Here is a 17717-nt window from a genome sequence, read left to right as displayed (position 1 = left end):
GAACAATCTTTCATGACCATCATGATCTATACAAATGCACTGTAGCCTATGTTTATTGGTCCACCTCAGAACAGAGAGTGAGAGTTGTATGCTGTGATTTATGAGTTGGCCATAAAGCAACTATATAAACCTGCTGGTGACAAGAGTTAGACTCACTAGGGGACCGCTGTAACGGTGAGTGCACTGTCTGTACAATGTATTTTTAGCCAGGGTTGTGTGTATTAGGCCCATGAGAGAGACAGTGTATATGATAATGGAATTCTATAACTCTGTGATTAAAATGGTATGTGCTTGGTGTACTAGAGATAGGAACCGAGAAATATGACTTAAAAGTGTTCAATATTTATGGATGCCACAAGTCAATATTCAGTATGAGTCAATATTGTTACATTTCTCTGTAATAACTTATTTACGCAGTGTAACTGGGATAGACAGATCTTCCCTTACACTAGTAGTTTATGATAAAATATAAAGTAAGAATGTTCATAATATTGCAATACTAAATATCATTCTTAAAAATAACATCTATATGATGGCATCATAATGATGGCATCCTATAATGGCAAATTCAATATATAGTATTGCCAAGATGGATTTCTACCATTTGACATTTGACAAACAACTTCCTAACATTGGTATTCTGGTTAGCTTCCTTAATCTACGTGTGTGTATTGCAAGACTATGGAAAAATAATATAATCAAAACTGATTTTCTCACTCTGCCTGTCCATAGATGAAGCCTTCAGCATTGGTGCTCTTAGCCATGTTGGGGCTGGCCTCTGCCAGCCTGCAGGACATTGTGAGGCGGAGCTCACAGTACAGAAGAGGTAAATGACCCTCTAATGCAGGGACCCCTTAGCTGAGAGAGAGAGAGAGAGAGAGAGAGAGAGAGAGAGAGAGAGAGAGAGAGAGAGAGATGACCAGGGACAGGGCAGGGACCCCCATTACATATTGTATAGAATTGTGTGTGTGGGGGCTCGACTCTGTCCCCAGATGGCTAATGGCTAATGTTCCCCTCACTCCTCTCAGGATCCTATCACACTAAAGTTTGGAGGACCTCAGTAACTCTGAGGACCCCTTGGAGTCCTGGACCCCCTGTTCAAGACCCCTGCTAATGCATTATGATATTTGGTAATGATATTGCTAAATGATATTGCTAAATTGTCTTTTATTCCAACATTGAAACACCCTGCCATGTCGTCTCTGTCTAGTGTCCCTGCTGAACCCAGAATTGCAGGGGAGGGTTCCCCCAGTGGGTGGTAACACACTGGTTCCAGGCCCCCTGAATCCCACTGAGTTTGAGGATCAGCAGGATCAAGAGATGGAGCACACCTCCTTCATGTTTGCAGACAATGTAAATCTGGAGTGGCTGACTTGGACCGGCTCCCTCCCCAACGGTGCTGTTGCCATTTACAACGGCTACACTGAGCGCACTGACTACGTCTGTAAATACCGGTGTGAGGCTGGGTTCTACAGCCCAAGCCTTGGTCCTTACTGCCGCTACCCTTATGGAGACAGCGAGTACTATGCGCCCGAATTCGAGATCCTGACCAACAAGGACAACTTTGAGTTCCTGGAGTGGAAGGAAGATTCCCATGGTTCGGTGCCTACACACTCCGCCAAGACCTGCCCTGGAGGAGGCATCTATGTGGGGAAAAACAAATATGGACTTGGTAAGGTGGTACCTCAGTATGAGGCCTTTTTCCTCCCCTGGGAGGGTGATGAGTACTGGTATAAATCATATCAGGTACTGACCATTAACAGGGATGCCTATAGTCAGCATATCTCTGATGTCAAGTACTTCATTGATGAGGTTGAGATCTTTCAGTACCCACCGGAGACTATGCGCATTTCTGGGGTGACTAACAATGAGTGCCAGAATGTGGTGAAGACCGTGACCATCTCCAAGACAACTGAGGTGGAGACCACCTGGAACATCGGCCGCACCACCATGCTGGGTGTCACCGGTGGCATCACCGCCAAGATCCCCCTCATCGGCTCCGCGGGTATCGAGCTCACGGGGGAGAAGACCCTGCAGTTTAACAGAGGCACCACTATGGTGGAGGCCCTGAGCCACTCTGTGTCCGTGCAAATGACCGTCCCACCTAACCACTCCTGTACTGTCCGCATGGAGGGTCGCAAGATCACGGCTGACATCCCCTACACGGCCCGCCTCAGTCGGACCTACCGCAATGGGGAGACCCAGTGGACCTCCATTGCGGGCACGTACGATGGGGTGCAGATTGGAGAGGTTCGGGCAGTTATTGACCGCTGTGAGCCTGTGGCCGATGCCAAGCCATGCCCTCAAGACACTGATCTGTAAAAAGACTGTTGGGTAATGTACAGTACTCAGTATGAGTGAGTTGCAAAAGCAGATTTTGCTCGCCACCGTGATATATATTGCAATAAATGTATGGAATAATAAAATTATGTTTACTATTTCTTTATATTGCACATTTCACACAAAGCAATCTCAATGTGCTTCTCATTAAAAGACAACAACAAAAACCATGGTACATTCATGACTCATAGCCTATACGCCACCCTCACAACAACACATTATAAATGGTAGGTCATTGTAAAAGAAGATACAGATGTATCTGTATGAAATATGAATGGTTGGGAAAATACCCAGTCCCCTTTAGTTAACTCAGAGCAGAGAGAGTTGGAATTAGACCATTTAATACCTTGTATGCAATAATTACAATCTATAAATATATAAACATAACACAAGTAACATGGTCTCTTCTCTAAAAGGTCTAGCTGTTGTATATTGAACCAGCTATAGGCTACAGGTGGTTGCATTTTTTTCTTCCTTTTTTGGGGTGGAATATAAGTAGGCCTACTGTAATTATTGTAAGTAAGTTACAGTAATTATTTGAGACAAGTTGAAATACAGGCATGAACATATTTTTCTCTATGTCAAGGAGAAAATTACTTAATTTCTTAACTGTCAAAATAATTAACAAATAATTCCTTGTAGGCCTTTGACTGATTGATTGATTGAATCGTTTATCACACATAAATGTAAAAACAGCAATAGAGTACAGTCAAATACTTATTCCAAAAGGGATAGCACCAAAACAAAGTCCTTGCTGTCTTGATTCAGGTAATCCCTATGCCTAATTAGTATAGGTGCCAATATGGTGATTTTGGGGGCCCACATAAAAGCACTTTCATTGAGATGGAGAAATCTTTTTTTCTTCTTTTTTTCCAATGTATTGTTATTGAGGCTCTGAAATTTCACAGCTGAACAATCGCCATTCAATGTATATAGAACCACACATTTTTCTTTTATAAACACAACATATGAAAACAACCACAATACGGACATTACAATACACTACACAGACAAAAAACTAAATACAAAACAAGACAAGACAAAACGAGTACACCACAGTCTTGACATGATTGTACATTACAGGTCACCAGAGTCTTTGTTATTAACTACCGTTCAATAAGGTACATTGAAGCGCAGTCTAGAAGGGTCCACTGTATCTAAGACTGGTTCCCATACCTTCGTGACGTGAACCCTTCCATGTTATCACGGAGGAGATAAGTCTGTTTCTCCAGAGGAACCACAGTCATTACCTCCTTGTACCAATCATCCAGTGTAGGAACGTCTCTATGAATCCAAAGCTTGGGTCTTTCTCGCTATGTATAAGAGTACCGGTATTCCAACCAATTTGGCGTTTTGTCTGGTCCTTGCACTGGATACCTTATCTGCTAGTAGTACACACTGGAGAGCGGAGAGGTGACAAGTTCAAATTATATCCAAGCAAGGTGTCCAGCTCATTCTTCACCTCATTCCAAAACACATGTATCTTTGTACATTTCCAAAGCATATGTGTATAATGTATATGTACCAACTTCTGTGTCACATGTATTACAGTTAGGAGAGGAGAAAACTTTTTTTCAGCAAACTATTAATGCACCTCACCAGATCTTACTCTACGTACAGTTACTGTAAGGGACAAGTGTCCTATATCTGAGAAGTCAGATTTTTTTTTCTTTTGTTACAAATACTTTTTGTAACAAAAATAATTTTCAAACACTGGCATTGTGTTGTGTGAGACAACAGCACAGTTGACAAAATAGTTAATTTATAATTATTATACAATTATTATACTATGAATTATATTATAAATAAGTAGCTTCAGCAATGAAAGTCTAAAAAGGTTCATATACCGGTATGTGCTTTCCTACAAATAAAGTTGGAACTTACATTTTGTCTTCTACAATAAACAACCTCTGAGACAACAAATCTTTGAGCTTGCAGGATAGTGTGTATTTATAATGCTCTACTATAAGATGAAATTTCCTTCTATGTATAATGATTATATTCATCTATTCATTGTAAACAGCAGAGACCAGATGATGGCCACTGAATGGCCCTAAATCCCTGCTTGTTCACATTCAGCGCCTGCACTCAATGTACAGACAAATATCACACTGACATTGAATGGCTAAAAGCTATTCACAGTCAGCTGAATGTGAATGTGCAAGGGTGTAAGCGCTAATGACATAACTATGACAGAGATGAGAGAGACTATCAATGTAAAAGACCTCTATATAAATTCCAACACAGAGTTCACATTCATGCATCAACAAACTGATAATTCCTATCTGTCACAAAGACGTCCTCAGCTGGCCTTGACATCAGTGCTTATCTATGATAGGTCTGTCCATAGAGAACAATGGTAGTTTCAAAAGCGATCCCCACAATGAGACCTGGTATTATCAATGCAGTGGCAGTGGTTATGTAAGATCTCAGCTAATGACTAATAATGAATGACTCACTGATAAGAGCAGATGCAGTTAACCTCTCAGTCAGACCATTTTTTATCACTTTATTACTATTCATGTAATCGTCTATTTGTAACATTTGTTTTTTTGTGTTCTTGAATTTCTGTTGTTTATGTAAAGCACTTTGTAAGATAATAATAATAATAATAATACTGCGGGAAATGTGTTTAATTATATTTCTGAATATGAATATAATGATTATTATCTTAATTTTAATAATGCTATATAATAATTGCTATCTTGGATTTGTGTCCTAATATCGTATCGGTCTCACCCCCTCAACAACATAAAAATGGCAGAACTTTGGACATTAACGTGTCTTGTAATAGATTTGCCAATTTTTTAGATTTGCCAATTCGCATCCAGAAAATGCATCTAAAATGTTTTTTATTTTATTTACCAGTATTTGTATTTATGTATTTATTTACAAACTGATTTATTGGGTTCTGGGGATACACAGCTTACTTAGCATATACAATGTATATGTGTAATTCAATGTCTACTTGGAAAGTGTTTTTTATGCTGTTAATGATGTGAAATACTACAGAATACTACAGACAGCCCATTCAGAATTGCATTTCCTTTTTATGGTGGAAAAGGTATAACAATACCACAATAGTTAGATATAGCAATAATTGTGACAGGACTCTATTCATAACAAGCAGCAGGACAGTCCAAGAGGCACCTAGAGCTAGATGTTTATTGTGGGCAATAAACAGGTTTAAAACTCTGTGCACGTTGCAAGACATCTCACTGGAGGAGGAACCTATCAAGGTAAAGCACCTTCTTTACACTTGGATATTGAATGAAGTGGTGGCTATTACGATTCACTCTGCAGTATGATTCTATATATGTGGTTATGTCAAGTCTTGATTGATAATCTAAATTGGGCTGGATCTGAAAACATCACCATAAAACATTCTTAAAGCTTGACTTTGACTGAAAAACATAATGGCCTGTTTCTGGCTAGAACTGATACAAAATCAATAAAACTACTGACTTGATTATGTATAAAGCCATCTAATTTGGCACCATGCGTTGTAGGCAAGGTTAATGGTATTCTTGTGTCATTGTGTTTAGAGACTCTTACTGTGGAGGTTGAAAAATATGTTCCTGCATCAAAGCCACCAATATAAAATACCACTGTACATCTGTTGTACTTCACTTGTGTCAGTGGTGATGACCTAATATACTGTAGGACTCTTGTAATGGGAACATGCAGTATATAACTACTGTATGTAGAAAAACTCATTAACCAATTTCTTACATTTATTTTTTATTGTAATAGCCTATATTATATATACAAATTCCATTTTCTTCCCCTTCTCAGTTACAGATGTAGGCAAAAGGTCTCCAATCATGTAGACAAAGTACTCAACATCAAAGTATAGATCAAATATTATTCAAAGTTGCTCAGTCAAATTTCTACTTCAGTAAAAGTGGAATTATTCAAAGGTACAAATTACAAAGTACATTTATTTTAATATCTTGCTTTGTGAAAATCTATACATTTTTCAAAATGGTCTGTTGTGAGCTTGTATATCTGTTATTTTCACAATATTTCAAATAACAGAACTATAGTGGTATGTACCTTCTCCCTTCCTAGAAATGTAGTGGTAGTACATACATACATAAATGTAGTGTGAAAATAATAAATATACATACAAATACTAGCTAGTAGAATTAGATACATTTAAAATGTTAAAGTGTGGTACGCGAGTAAATGTACTTTGTTACAGTCCACCACGGCATGTAGGCCTATACAGTACTAGTATATAGATATTTATTTTGATGGAAATATGTTTGGCTTTACAGTAGTTGATTATTACAAGGTGACAAAGTATAAATGAGTGTGTTCCCCATCCATGTGTCCAGATGAGGTGGTGTGTCTCCGTCCTCTTGGCAGTCCTGCAGCTCTGCAGTCCAGCTTTGCTCTCTGACCCTCTGCTCTACATCTCACAGCTGGAGGGAGATGAGCAAACCCTCAACAGTAAGTCAAACAAAGGATATAGAAGTGTTGATATCTTAATTAACCACTTGTACACCAGAATCCATATTCTTGTGTGTGTGTGTGTGTGTGTGTGTGTGTGTGTGTGTGTGACTATACGTATGTCTTTGTCGTATATGTCTTTGTCTGCCCGTCCGTCTGTCCATCCTTTGTTATAAAATACCACTATTTAAAGTTAGATGTTTTCTCTCTTGTCATATAGAGCCCTGGCTTAACCCCCAGTTAGAAGATGTTGCTCCGTCTCTGGATAGAAGTAAACCAGCCAAATTGAGAGAGATGGACTCAGATTCCTTATCCTTCCCCATGTTTGGTGAGAACGAAAACCTTAAATGGGTCAAATGGGAAGGCTCTCTTCCAAAAGGCGCCGTTTCCATCTTCAATGGCTACACCGAGCGCACTGACTATGTGTGCAAAGTCAACTGTGAGGCTGGCTTCTACACTCCCAGGAACGGTGACTTCTGTCAGTACCCCTTCGCTGATCATGAATACAAGTCCTCCAAGTTTGAGGTGCTGGTCAATGTGGACCAGTTTGAGTTCCTTGAGTGGGTTGAAGATTCATATGGGTCTGTCCCCAGATTTGCAGTCAGAACGTGTCCTGATGTGGATATCTTCGTGGGCAAAAACAAGTACGGTCTTGGCAAAGTCGTGACCAAACATGAGGCCTTCTTCCTCCCCTGGGAGGGCGATGAGTACTGGTATAAAAGCTACCGGGTCCTGGCCATGAACAGGGACAGCTACAGCCAGCACATCTCTCACGTGGAGTACGGTATCGATCAGATGGAGGTCTTCCACCACCCTCCAGAGACCCTGCAGCTGGCCAGGGTCACCAACCTGGAGTGCATCAGCGTAGAGAAGAAGGTCAGTCTGGAGAAGACCAGCACCGTGGAGAAGACCTGGGACATCGGGAGGGCAACCCGAAACGGCTCCGTGAGCACCATGAATGCCAAGGTGCCCATCCTGGGACCAGGGGTTGTGGACTTCTCAAAGGAGCAGACCGTGACCTTCAAAGAGGGGACAACCATGGTGGAATCCATCAGCCACTCGCTCTCAGTGGAGCTTCTCGTTCCACCCAACCACTCCTGCGCCGTGAGGATGGATGGGAGGAAAATGATGGCGGACATCCCCTTCACTGGCAGGCTGAGCCGCACCAACCACAACAGTGACACCCGCTGGACCACTGTCACGGGAACGTACGATGGTGTGAGAGTCGGGGAGATCAACGCGGTGGTGGAGCGATGTCAGCCGGTCACTGATGCTGTTCCATGCTACCCCAGTGATGACTGAGGCAGAAATTCACTGAAAGAACCATGAACTTAAAATGTCCATTTTAGAGTAACACCAAGCATAAACCTCATAAATAAATGTGTCACAGCAGAATTGTTCATTCGTCGTTTTATTTTATTTTATCCAATCCAACTTATATAGCACATTTTACAAATGCTGATCAGATTGTTTTTTTAAGGCCAATTTAGAAAGAAACCACTGGTGCCAGTCACACTGAGTGAGCACTTTAACTATAAAGATTCCTATAACTATATCGTTCACCATTGTATTATTTTCGCTATACCTTTATAGGATCAATATAAATGAAATTTATGTCTGGTTACTACTGGATCTTGCCACAGTGGAACAGTAATTTCATGCTTGGTTAACATTTAGTTTCATCCACTCTACTCTACTACACTGAACAGAAATGGTGGGGTTAGTACTGACTGAGTCCAACTGCAGTTTTACACCTCCAAGCCAGATGTCGCTGTTATGTAAAAGTAGTGGGAGATCGGCCATATGTACTCTCTGCAATGTACTCGTTGACTTTTAATGGAAAGGTCGGTGTTGTTGGCTAGCTGGTATTTTGTTTTTTTACTAACTTGAAACCATTTATATCCGATAGTGCCATTTATCAAAACAAATTTTAGCCACATTATACCGTACGTTAATTGGGATGGCTTGTTGATGATGAGCTGTTCCTAGATATCAATGGTATGGTACAGTTACAGTAAACTAGCTATATATGGTGCTACAAATTACAATCAGGCTACAATACAGATTGCAGAGACATTACTCTTTACAGTTAGAATGGGCATGGCCGTGGGAACTCTGTGAATGTCGTTATGACAACCAAAACCACAACTTTTAGTCAACTTTGCATCTGTATATCACACTTTTTCAAGAAGCTGTTGAACTTTGCCACAATGAGGCGACTTTTATCAAGAGTGATAAACCGAGCTTTGCTGAGTGCATCGTTCACTCCAGTGATGGGCTGCGAAGCAGAAATACACTCTCGGAGGAGACTGGTAAGTGACACTTTGTACACACTACTTTAGCCCAAACATTTAGACTCTCGTTGTGGGTTTTTTTAACCTCTACGAGAGTCTAAATGTTTGGGCATTGGGCTAACACTACTACAGCTAGCTAGCCCCATATGTGCCCTCTCCCTACGCTCATTCTGTAGAGCTGAGGGAACATACTACAGCACGGTAGGCACCACTGTAGTACTAGACGGTCTGTGTGACTGTACTGTGCGTTAACAACCTATGGGTCGGGACCCCCATGGGGGTTCTAACCTGTGGTTCGGGAGTCGGGACCCCCGGTGTGGGTCCCCAGATGACAGTGAAGCGACAAGGACTTTTAAGACCTTTTAATTATAGGCCTAATTATAAGGGGGAAAATAATAGTATACAAAGAATACAAAAAGTCCATTACTGCATAAAAATAATCACACGTTTGGGTGGTGCAGTGGTAAAGTCCCAGCCCTGTACCCAGAAGCCAGAGTTTGTGGGTTCGAATGGTGCATCCGGCTACTAGGGAAGGTGTGATATTGGGCTGGGGGCCTGGGACTGCACCTGTTAGGAGTGGGACAAAGGCCCTACGTCCTCCCGGTTGGGGCTCCTCACTGGCAGGTGAGTCAGTAGCATACAACAGCAGTGATAATGATGTGGGGAGATGATGAAGGCTTTAACGAGTTATACTGATTGGACATGTAACTTTAAATTGTGTTATGCCACACCCATTTTCATTTAAGTGTAGGGTAAAGGCTCATTCAGAGTCTGGATTTTCGGTGGTGAGGTGACCACCAGAGCTGAAATAACGTTGAGCGGTGGTGAGTAAAAACAGAGAGAAGGGCGGTGGTTTGCTCTTCACCACGGCTCGTGACGTCATGTTGTAGTTCGGTGGTCACCTCACCACCGAAAATCCAGACTATGAATGAGCCTTTAGGCTTGCCCCCAAACACAGTCGCCCACATTTATTTCACGGACCGCTCGCTCCCAATGGTTCTTGTATTCGTATGTTTGTTTTACTGAGGTTAAGGTTAGGAATAAGTTTAGGGTTAGGCATAGTTTTACTGAGGTTAAGTTTAGGAATAATAAATATTCTGTGCTGGTTATTTGTGGACTATGAGCTGACCACCCAAGTTTCTCCGGTCAGAGAGAGGGTATGTGACAGTGACACCAAGGTATATTTCAGCAGAATAGTAGTTTATTGTCTTCGGTGAGCCATGGTTTCTACAAGCAAGATATAAGGAATAGAATACACATTAGCTATAGCGTGACAATAAAGGACCATATGAATAACAAGTAGATCAAATATACACTAGAACATAAACATATGTGAACAATCATAGTATTATGGCAGAGTGATCAACATAGCATAGAATATGTCAAGTCAATACAGAGACAGGGGAACAAGGCTTACGTTTGTCATGGCTGCAAGGAAGTGAGTGGTTGTGTGTGGAGTACTCAGTGAGCGCAGGTTCTGCATGTTGCCTGTGAGGAGTGTGGAATGAGTGAGGGTTATATGTGGCACACCTAGACTGTGATTGGCTAGTGAGTTGAGTGGTGTAATGGCAAACACATGTGTGATTGTGGATGCAGGGAATGGGGAATGTCCACCAGAGGCTGCCAGTCAGACAGCATGAGATAATTCACAACAGTTAGATTTATGCATAGTTTTACTGAGGTTACATTTAAGAATAAGGTTAGGTTTAGGCATAGTTTTACTGAGGTTACATTTAGGAATAAGGTTAGGTTAAGTGCAAGGCATAGTTTTACTGGGGTTCCAGCAACTTCACTATATGGACCTGCAAAAGAAAAAGCACTATGAAATATGTTCCTCTACTGTGTGTTGTCCTGTAATCTGTTTTGGCAGGTTGTAGGATTGGGTAACACTGGCATGGAAGGTTCCCGGCACAGCGTGGGCATGGCTGTACTTGGTGCGCTCGCTGCCAGGCTCGGGGTGGCTGACTGTTGGCATCGTGACAAGCACGTGTCTGGTGAGGTCATTGTTTCAGATATCCAGGATACCCAAGTGGTGCTGCTTCGTCCTAAGCTGCTGATGAATGTCAATGGAGTGTCAGTGACCAAAGCAGGTGAGGTCAGAGGCTGACGTAGTTGCAGCTGTGTGCAATGATGGTCAGTTGTCTGCTGCCTGATCGCAAATAAGAGTGAAAAATCACCCGTGTGAAGTGAGGGGTGCTCTTGTCATCGTACATCATCATGTATCATTTCATACTGGCCAATCAGAATGCCTGTTGCCACAAATGTATCTCCTTTCATTGTCGATGGCAAATATGAGAAGTGTGGGGACAAGATTACGTATATTTTCCCTTCATTGTCAATGGCGTTTAATGTTTGTGTTGCGGACATTTTACAAAAGCTAAATAAATAATTAGAGGTGGGGGGTTAAAAAAACCTAATTTGGTTTAAAATCAATTAAATGGAGTGGAATTTGAATTTCCCCTAAACTAACCAAGTTTACTCTACATTGCAGCAGGGAAATACAGAATCAAGCCAGAGGACATACTGCTCATCCATGATGATCTGGACAAACCTCTTGGGAAGATAGCTTTCAAAAATGGAGGAAGCGCCGGGTGTGTTTCTTAACAAATTTATGTCCTTACCTCAATTGTCTGCATAATCATTATTCTGACCTCAAGATGTCTCTTTCTGCAGGGGCCATAACGGCGTTCGATCCTGCTTGGACTGTCTTCAGACAGATGTAAGAAGCCCCTCCACTATTGATATAATTATTGTTGCCTTATATGTCTGTCCAAGTGTCAATGATGCTCAATGTGAATTTGTTTGTGAGTAGTTTACTCACGTGTGAGTATATGCATATTCAACAGGGTTGTGCATTGATGATTGTGCAGGAATCTTAACTGTGTACATTTCTGTATTATATGTATATGCCTTGCCGAGCCATGTGGCCCATAGGTCTGTAGCATGAGGCAGCTTGATGTACAAGTACACCCCCCTGGCTGGACATAATGCTAGTATGTCACAGGGACTTACCCTCAATGCAACCCTTGATGCTGAGGGAGGCATTGTTGCGAGTCTTTGGTATGACTTGACCGGGGATCTAACCCCACCTCCCAGTCTCTAACTAACGACACGGCCACTGAGCTGGTTATATGCTGTATTATATTCCTGTCTACACAAACTGTAGTAATTATTAAAATGATAAAAAATGACGTTTGTTGAATGCCGTAAACTACAAAGACTACAGCTTTTCTCCTCTCTAGGTGATGCCCAGATTGCGAGTGGGAATTGGCAGACCATCCAGTAAAACACCAGTAGACCGCTATGTTCTGGGTCGGTTCTCCCATGAGGAGCAGAAGGTCCTGAGTGGAGTTTTGGAACAAAGTGTTGACCTTCTCCTCTCCAGGCTCGTGGAAGTAGACATGCAATCCCCTTCTTCACCACCAGGTGGAGGACAAGCAGCACAGAAGAAAAGGAAAACAAGGGAAAACTCAGCCTCTCCAGACAAGGAAGCAACCCTAGTTCAAAGCTGAGATTTAAATAGACACTAGACTTTGGGACTATTAAAACATAACTGCCTCAACAAAACATGTAAAGTGATTGTTATTTATGTGCTATATGCTCCAATTTGAAGTCTTTCTGACAATGGACACTGGAGTATAAATGTATGATGAGAATTGATTGTTTGAATCCATCTTTTAGACTTACATTTAATACTCTGCACGAAGAGTCAATTTTCACACTCACTCTGAGGGGCCTGTCACTCTTTTACACACCTGATTTTACTGTATTTGAGGTGTAAAATGTGAGTTGAAGTATGATGCATAGTTATTCATATTTCCTGAAGTGGATTTTTTTCCCTATCTAGCAAGGGCGCTATGTATTTTCTATAAGGGGATGGTTTTGGTTTTATAATCTGTGAACTTCTCCCTGATATACATTTAAGATGTCTAACAAAGAGTATAGCAAAGTCCATAATGTGTTCTAAGGAAGGAAATAGGAGTCATGATGCATCACAATGTCGCCACCATTCTCCCAAGGTGCTTGAATGAAGAAGCAAGCCAGACAAAAACAGCTGCTCTTGCTTGCATAGTAGGTGATTTTTTTTCTTTTCATCGACTAAAAGTCAATAACAAGCCTGCGCCTTCCTTCCATTTTGTTGTCACTGCTACATAGGGTTCTCCTTAGATGCCACTCTCTTAGCCTTGTCCTCAGTGATGTGTTCTTTGGCAAAAACATATTGATCTCACCCTCTGATTGTCACACTAATTACACTCTTCATCAATTAAGTGTCTTTAATGAGTTGCATCCAGTCAAGAAGTGTAAAGCGTTCTCACACTGCAGTGAATACAAGGGCAAACAAAAACTGAGAAAAGAGCATATAAAACTACAGATAGAGGCTGGCCCAGAGAAAGGGAAAATCAATACAAAGGAGCCAGTAGATTGCGATGGAGGAGTGGGATAAAGGGAGGACAGAAACAAAAGGGACCAAACATTGTTAAGAACTGGTTTGTTTGAAGCCTTCTGTCTTGCTGTAGCTCAGAGTCACAATGGCGACAGGAACACACTTGTGGACGTGGGGAGAGAGCTAGGCTCAAAGGGAGTTTCTCCACTTTGACAGACCCCCCACCCCTGCCTAGAACCTCTGGCTTTCTCTGCTATGACCCCCTTGAGCAAACCTTTTGCCCCATTGGGGAACTTTCCCAGCCCTCGCTGACTGGTCAGCCTAGGAGGATTCACTAGGACCTTCAATAACTTCTCTCTAGAGGGGTCAAAGGTGAGCAATGGGGCTGGACACCAGGCTTATAGTGAAGGCCCTAAATTTATTCAGGAATGGCCTGGGTAACCCCCCCCAACCCCTTCCCACTCATCCACCCCAGTATAGCTCATGCACTAACATGGACCCAGTGGGGGGTCTTCCCGAAAGCTCACAGATGTGCTAACTCCATGAACACACAATGAAGGCCCCACGGACTTCAATGAGGGTGACCGGTTAGAATAGTAATAGCCTATCATCAGTGGACACAAACATGCATGCACACATTTAAGATTTCTTAAATATGAATTTTGAAAGTCACCAGTCTGAATAGGCTATACCCTCACCCACTGACCCCATCCCCAGTAATTCAAGATTATTATTTTCAGACAGTATAGAGCCATGAACATGTTGTATTGTAGGAGGTGGTGGAACTGCAAGATCATTGCTCGAGTCTTGCTGTCACCAAACCGCTATAGGCTACCTAGCAACCTCGCTGCATGTGTTAACAAGGTACCTACCCTGTTTTGTGTTGTAGCCTGCGAGATAAGGTTAAACCCACAATGTGTGACACAGTGACAGATGTAAGTGCGCAGAAACAAGTACCTTGCTATACAAACGACATCAGGTCAGACGTGACATCCTGCATCGAGCTATATGGAGACGGAGACCTATTTTGTCAATCGATGTTGAGCCGCTGTGATTCGTTCCATCTCAAGTTTACTGAGATCAGGCGCACGACGTTGTAAAGATTGCATAAGTAAATGTTGCAAAAAATATTTAAAGACATTGTATGTGATGTTACGTCCTCACTCTTCATTTTCTCCAATAACAAATATAGGCCTATAGTTTAGTATTTTTTGCATGCCACACCACAGAGTAGGGTATGCTATGCCCATAAGTTAACAGTGAATCAAGTCCCCTGGGAATCCGTTCTCATTCGCTTTTCCGATGACTAAGCATTAATAACGCGTCCTTTCCCTTTTCATAGCCATAATCTCTGGTGATCGTGGGCCTCCCGCACTAAATTATTCTTCCAGGGCCATGAAAAGGCAGCAGCGGGCAGGCCCTTTAAGAGGCAAATGAGCATCCAACGTGAGAAGATGCTCCCAGCAACGGAAATGTTAACTCACTTCTCACTATACCATTGAGTGCAGCAGTGGAGGGGATCACTGAACCATTTAAAATGGAAAGAGCCTATAGACCTGAAAATGTCTTTTCTTTTAACCCTTAAAATGAGTCCGACTGCCATGTTCCCCGTTAATAATATTGCATATTATTATATAACCAGGCCTATTGACAGTGTGCATATAGCCTTTTAAAGGGGTTTGGGGTGTGGTGGTGGTGGGGTTGAGGGTATATATCCAAATAATGTTTTTGTGCTAAATTCGTGCATAGCTGTAGAAGTAGCCTATACAGGCCTAAAACGCAACTAAGATGGGAGTTGAAAACTTGAGCGGTTTCCTCGTGGGGTGGGAGTGGGAATGGGTTGGTTATGAGCCACGAGATGACCCTTAATCATGGCCTTGGCTTGTAGTGTATTTTCAGATTATAAATTCTTGATATAGCCTACATTTCGTTTGGTTATTATAAAGTTAATGAAATCATGCTGGCCTCTATAAGTGATTGTCAGCCTTCTGTAATAATAATAATAATGATAATGATAATGATAATGATAATGATAATGATAATGATAATGATAATGATAATAATAATAATAATAATAATAATAATAATAATAATAATAATAAAGTAAAAAAATAAAATAATGTATTTCTATTAGGTCCTATTTCCTGTTTTGAAATAGGCCTACTTGAATCTAGCTATACATGATATAAGTATAAGCTATACATATACTTGACTTGAACTATAGACCTATTTGTTTTAAGTTTGTTAACATTAAGCCTATAATGCATAGCCTAATTGTCTCTTCGTCCTGCCCCCCCTAGTATAGCACAACAGAAAAGGAAAACGACGTTTAGTGTGGACAATACGTTTTTTGGAAGGTTAACAGTGTTTTGATTGTAATTGCCTGCGAGAGGAAAATAAGACTGTTGTGTCTTTAAGAGGGTTGCTGGTCCTTCATTCGCAGCTGCTGGCTTGTGTGTGTGTGTGTGTGTGTGTGTGTGTGTGTGTGCTGCTATCAGAGACAGTGCAGATTCATTACTTCTTCAGCACAATGGGCATTTATCACCCCGTGGTGTTATTCAAATTCTGTACCAAGAGAAGACCGTCCCCACTCCCTCTCGCCGTCCATCTCGGTAACACCGTTATTGTTAGCGGAGCCCAAGAAAAGCCCTTTGGCTGGGGAATAGTAAGCCAGTGGCCATTCCCATGTAGTCTACCGTCCTATCAATAACCAGTCGAGGAGGGGAGCCACGACTTCTCTCGGTTTTTGCCTTTTTTTGGTTGCGCGTCTTATCCCTTTTTCTGCTACAAGCTGGAGTACAAGAGGGATTTTTTTGCCGGGGAACTATGGAGGAGCAGGTGCATCATGATGCGTTTTAACCGTTTTCCTAAAGGGCTTGCCTGGCGTCATCATCAGCGTGGAAGATGTTCTCCTTTTGCAGTGTGCGAACATTTGAATGTGAAGACTAAACACAACTGAGGGGTGATAGTTTGTGTTATTAGGGGGATTTAAACTCTAGTTTGAATGTCCTCTACGTGGCCGTTGATACGGTGGAAACTACAAGAAGATGCGTCTTACAGGTGCAGATGGCGAAACGCAGGAGGAAAGGAGTTTGATGAGCATCGTTTGAAAGTGTATTCCTTGTATTCCTGCGCAGATGCGAGAGAAAGTATAGCCTGGACCATTCTAATGTCAAACATTATACTTCTGAATAACGAAAAAGTTATGTAGTTATTTTAGGTTTGTAGGCATATTTAAAAATAGACAATCAGGCTACACATAAAGCTACTTGATCTAAATGTTTCGATTAATGTTGTTGAGATTAGAATGTACACACATTGGTGACTAGAATTGACGAATATTCTACGACTAATATCATCTGATGTGAACAGAAGAGTCTAGACAATTGTTTAACATAAAGTTGACTTCAGCTTGGCACCATTGATCCAGGGAAATTTTAAGTGTAGGCTATAGCATATACTGCAAGTCTGCATGATGGAGAAAATGGGCAACGAGCTCTAGGCTTCTCTAAAGAAGATAAATGTAAACGTGATACATTTTTCCGATCTTTTGAGCCCTCGCAGCTGATTGTCCAAACGCAATTCTTGTGAAATTTCAAACACTAACCGAGAATTGTGCCTGGACATCTGTTGCTGGACGTTCCTTGACTTCTGCACTATAGCTTGTGTTGATTGATGTCTTTTGCATGTTAATCATTACATTTTTATTTTTCGATTCCCACCGCCGTACAAACACATTTTATGTAAATGTACCGCATATACCATTGATTTTGATTTCTGTAGGTGTCCCTTCAGGCTGTGCAGGCTAATTTACAGGCCTTTCCTGGACCAAATTTTTGGTTAAGGGAGTCAAAGAACCACTTTTGGGGAAAGAAATACAAATAGTGTATAAGCCTATAGACAGGAGGCCATATCAAAGCATGATAATTAAGTATCTTAGAAGCTACACTTTTCTAAATTGTTGAAGTGAAACTAATATTTGCCAAAGTAGGCCCAATCCAACTGCAATCTGTAACGTTCTCTTTTTCATCCCACTTTCGATTGCCCCTCGGCAAGGATGGGTTTATTGTCGCTACACTGGTGCTGCTTTTGTTGGCGCCTTTTGTGATGTTTTAGGATTATAATTTGCATAATTCTTAAGGAATGTATCATTTTAATTTTGTTTAACAAACCGTGACATTTTCACCCACTTTATCCTTTGATAAAGGATACCATTACAAGCCAATAAAGAGGGAATTCGTTTG

At 41.5% G+C, this 17717-nt stretch overlaps 3 protein-coding genes across 3 annotated transcripts; all 3 read left to right on the top strand.

Annotated features, from left to right (window-relative positions):
• Positions 1–732: 732 nt before the first annotated feature.
• Positions 733–2322, top strand: LOC308316982 (natterin-3-like; the record flags this gene model as incomplete). The annotated part of the gene is made up of 2 exons (XM_080765772.1): positions 733–826; positions 1211–2322. 2 exons carry the CDS (start codon positions 733–735, stop codon positions 2320–2322), a joined length of 1206 nt encoding a protein of 401 aa, XP_080621898.1.
• A 4358-nt stretch (positions 2323–6680) lies between these two features.
• Positions 6681–8097, top strand: LOC308317247 (natterin-3-like; the record flags this gene model as incomplete). The annotated part of the gene is made up of 2 exons (XM_080766106.1): positions 6681–6795; positions 7016–8097. 2 exons carry the CDS (start codon positions 6681–6683, stop codon positions 8095–8097), a joined length of 1197 nt encoding a protein of 398 aa, XP_080622232.1.
• A 542-nt stretch (positions 8098–8639) lies between these two features.
• Positions 8640–12656, top strand: ptrh1 (peptidyl-tRNA hydrolase 1 homolog). The gene is made up of 5 exons (XM_080766365.1): positions 8640–9107; positions 10960–11179; positions 11581–11680; positions 11763–11808; positions 12332–12656. Exons 1-5 carry the CDS (start codon positions 8925–8927, stop codon positions 12599–12601), a joined length of 819 nt encoding a protein of 272 aa, XP_080622491.1. The 5' UTR covers positions 8640–8924; the 3' UTR covers positions 12602–12656.
• The last annotated feature ends 5061 nt before the right edge of the window (positions 12657–17717 follow it).

Source organism: Protomyctophum bolini, assembly GCF_963924005.1.
Source record: "Protomyctophum bolini genome assembly, chromosome: 6".
NCBI classification, from domain to species: domain Eukaryota; kingdom Metazoa; phylum Chordata; class Actinopteri; order Myctophiformes; family Myctophidae; genus Protomyctophum; species Protomyctophum bolini.
The sequence above is the reverse complement of the archived record's forward strand: the minus strand, read 5'-3'. Positions and strand labels throughout refer to the sequence as shown.

What these genes read in the sequence shown, in the direction of transcription:
- ptrh1 (XM_080766365.1), top strand. Translation starts at nt 8,925, where the DNA reads ATGACAACCAAAACCACAACTTTTAGTCAACTTTGCATCTGTATATCA. An exon ending in TACACTCTCGGAGGAGACTG is followed by an intron (nt 9,108 to 10,959) that starts GTAAGTGACACT and finishes CTGTTTTGGCAG; the next exon opens with GTTGTAGGATTGGGTAACAC. An exon ending in AAAAATGGAGGAAGCGCCGG is followed by an intron (nt 11,681 to 11,762) that starts GTGTGTTTCTTA and finishes CTCTTTCTGCAG; the next exon opens with GGGCCATAACGGCGTTCGAT.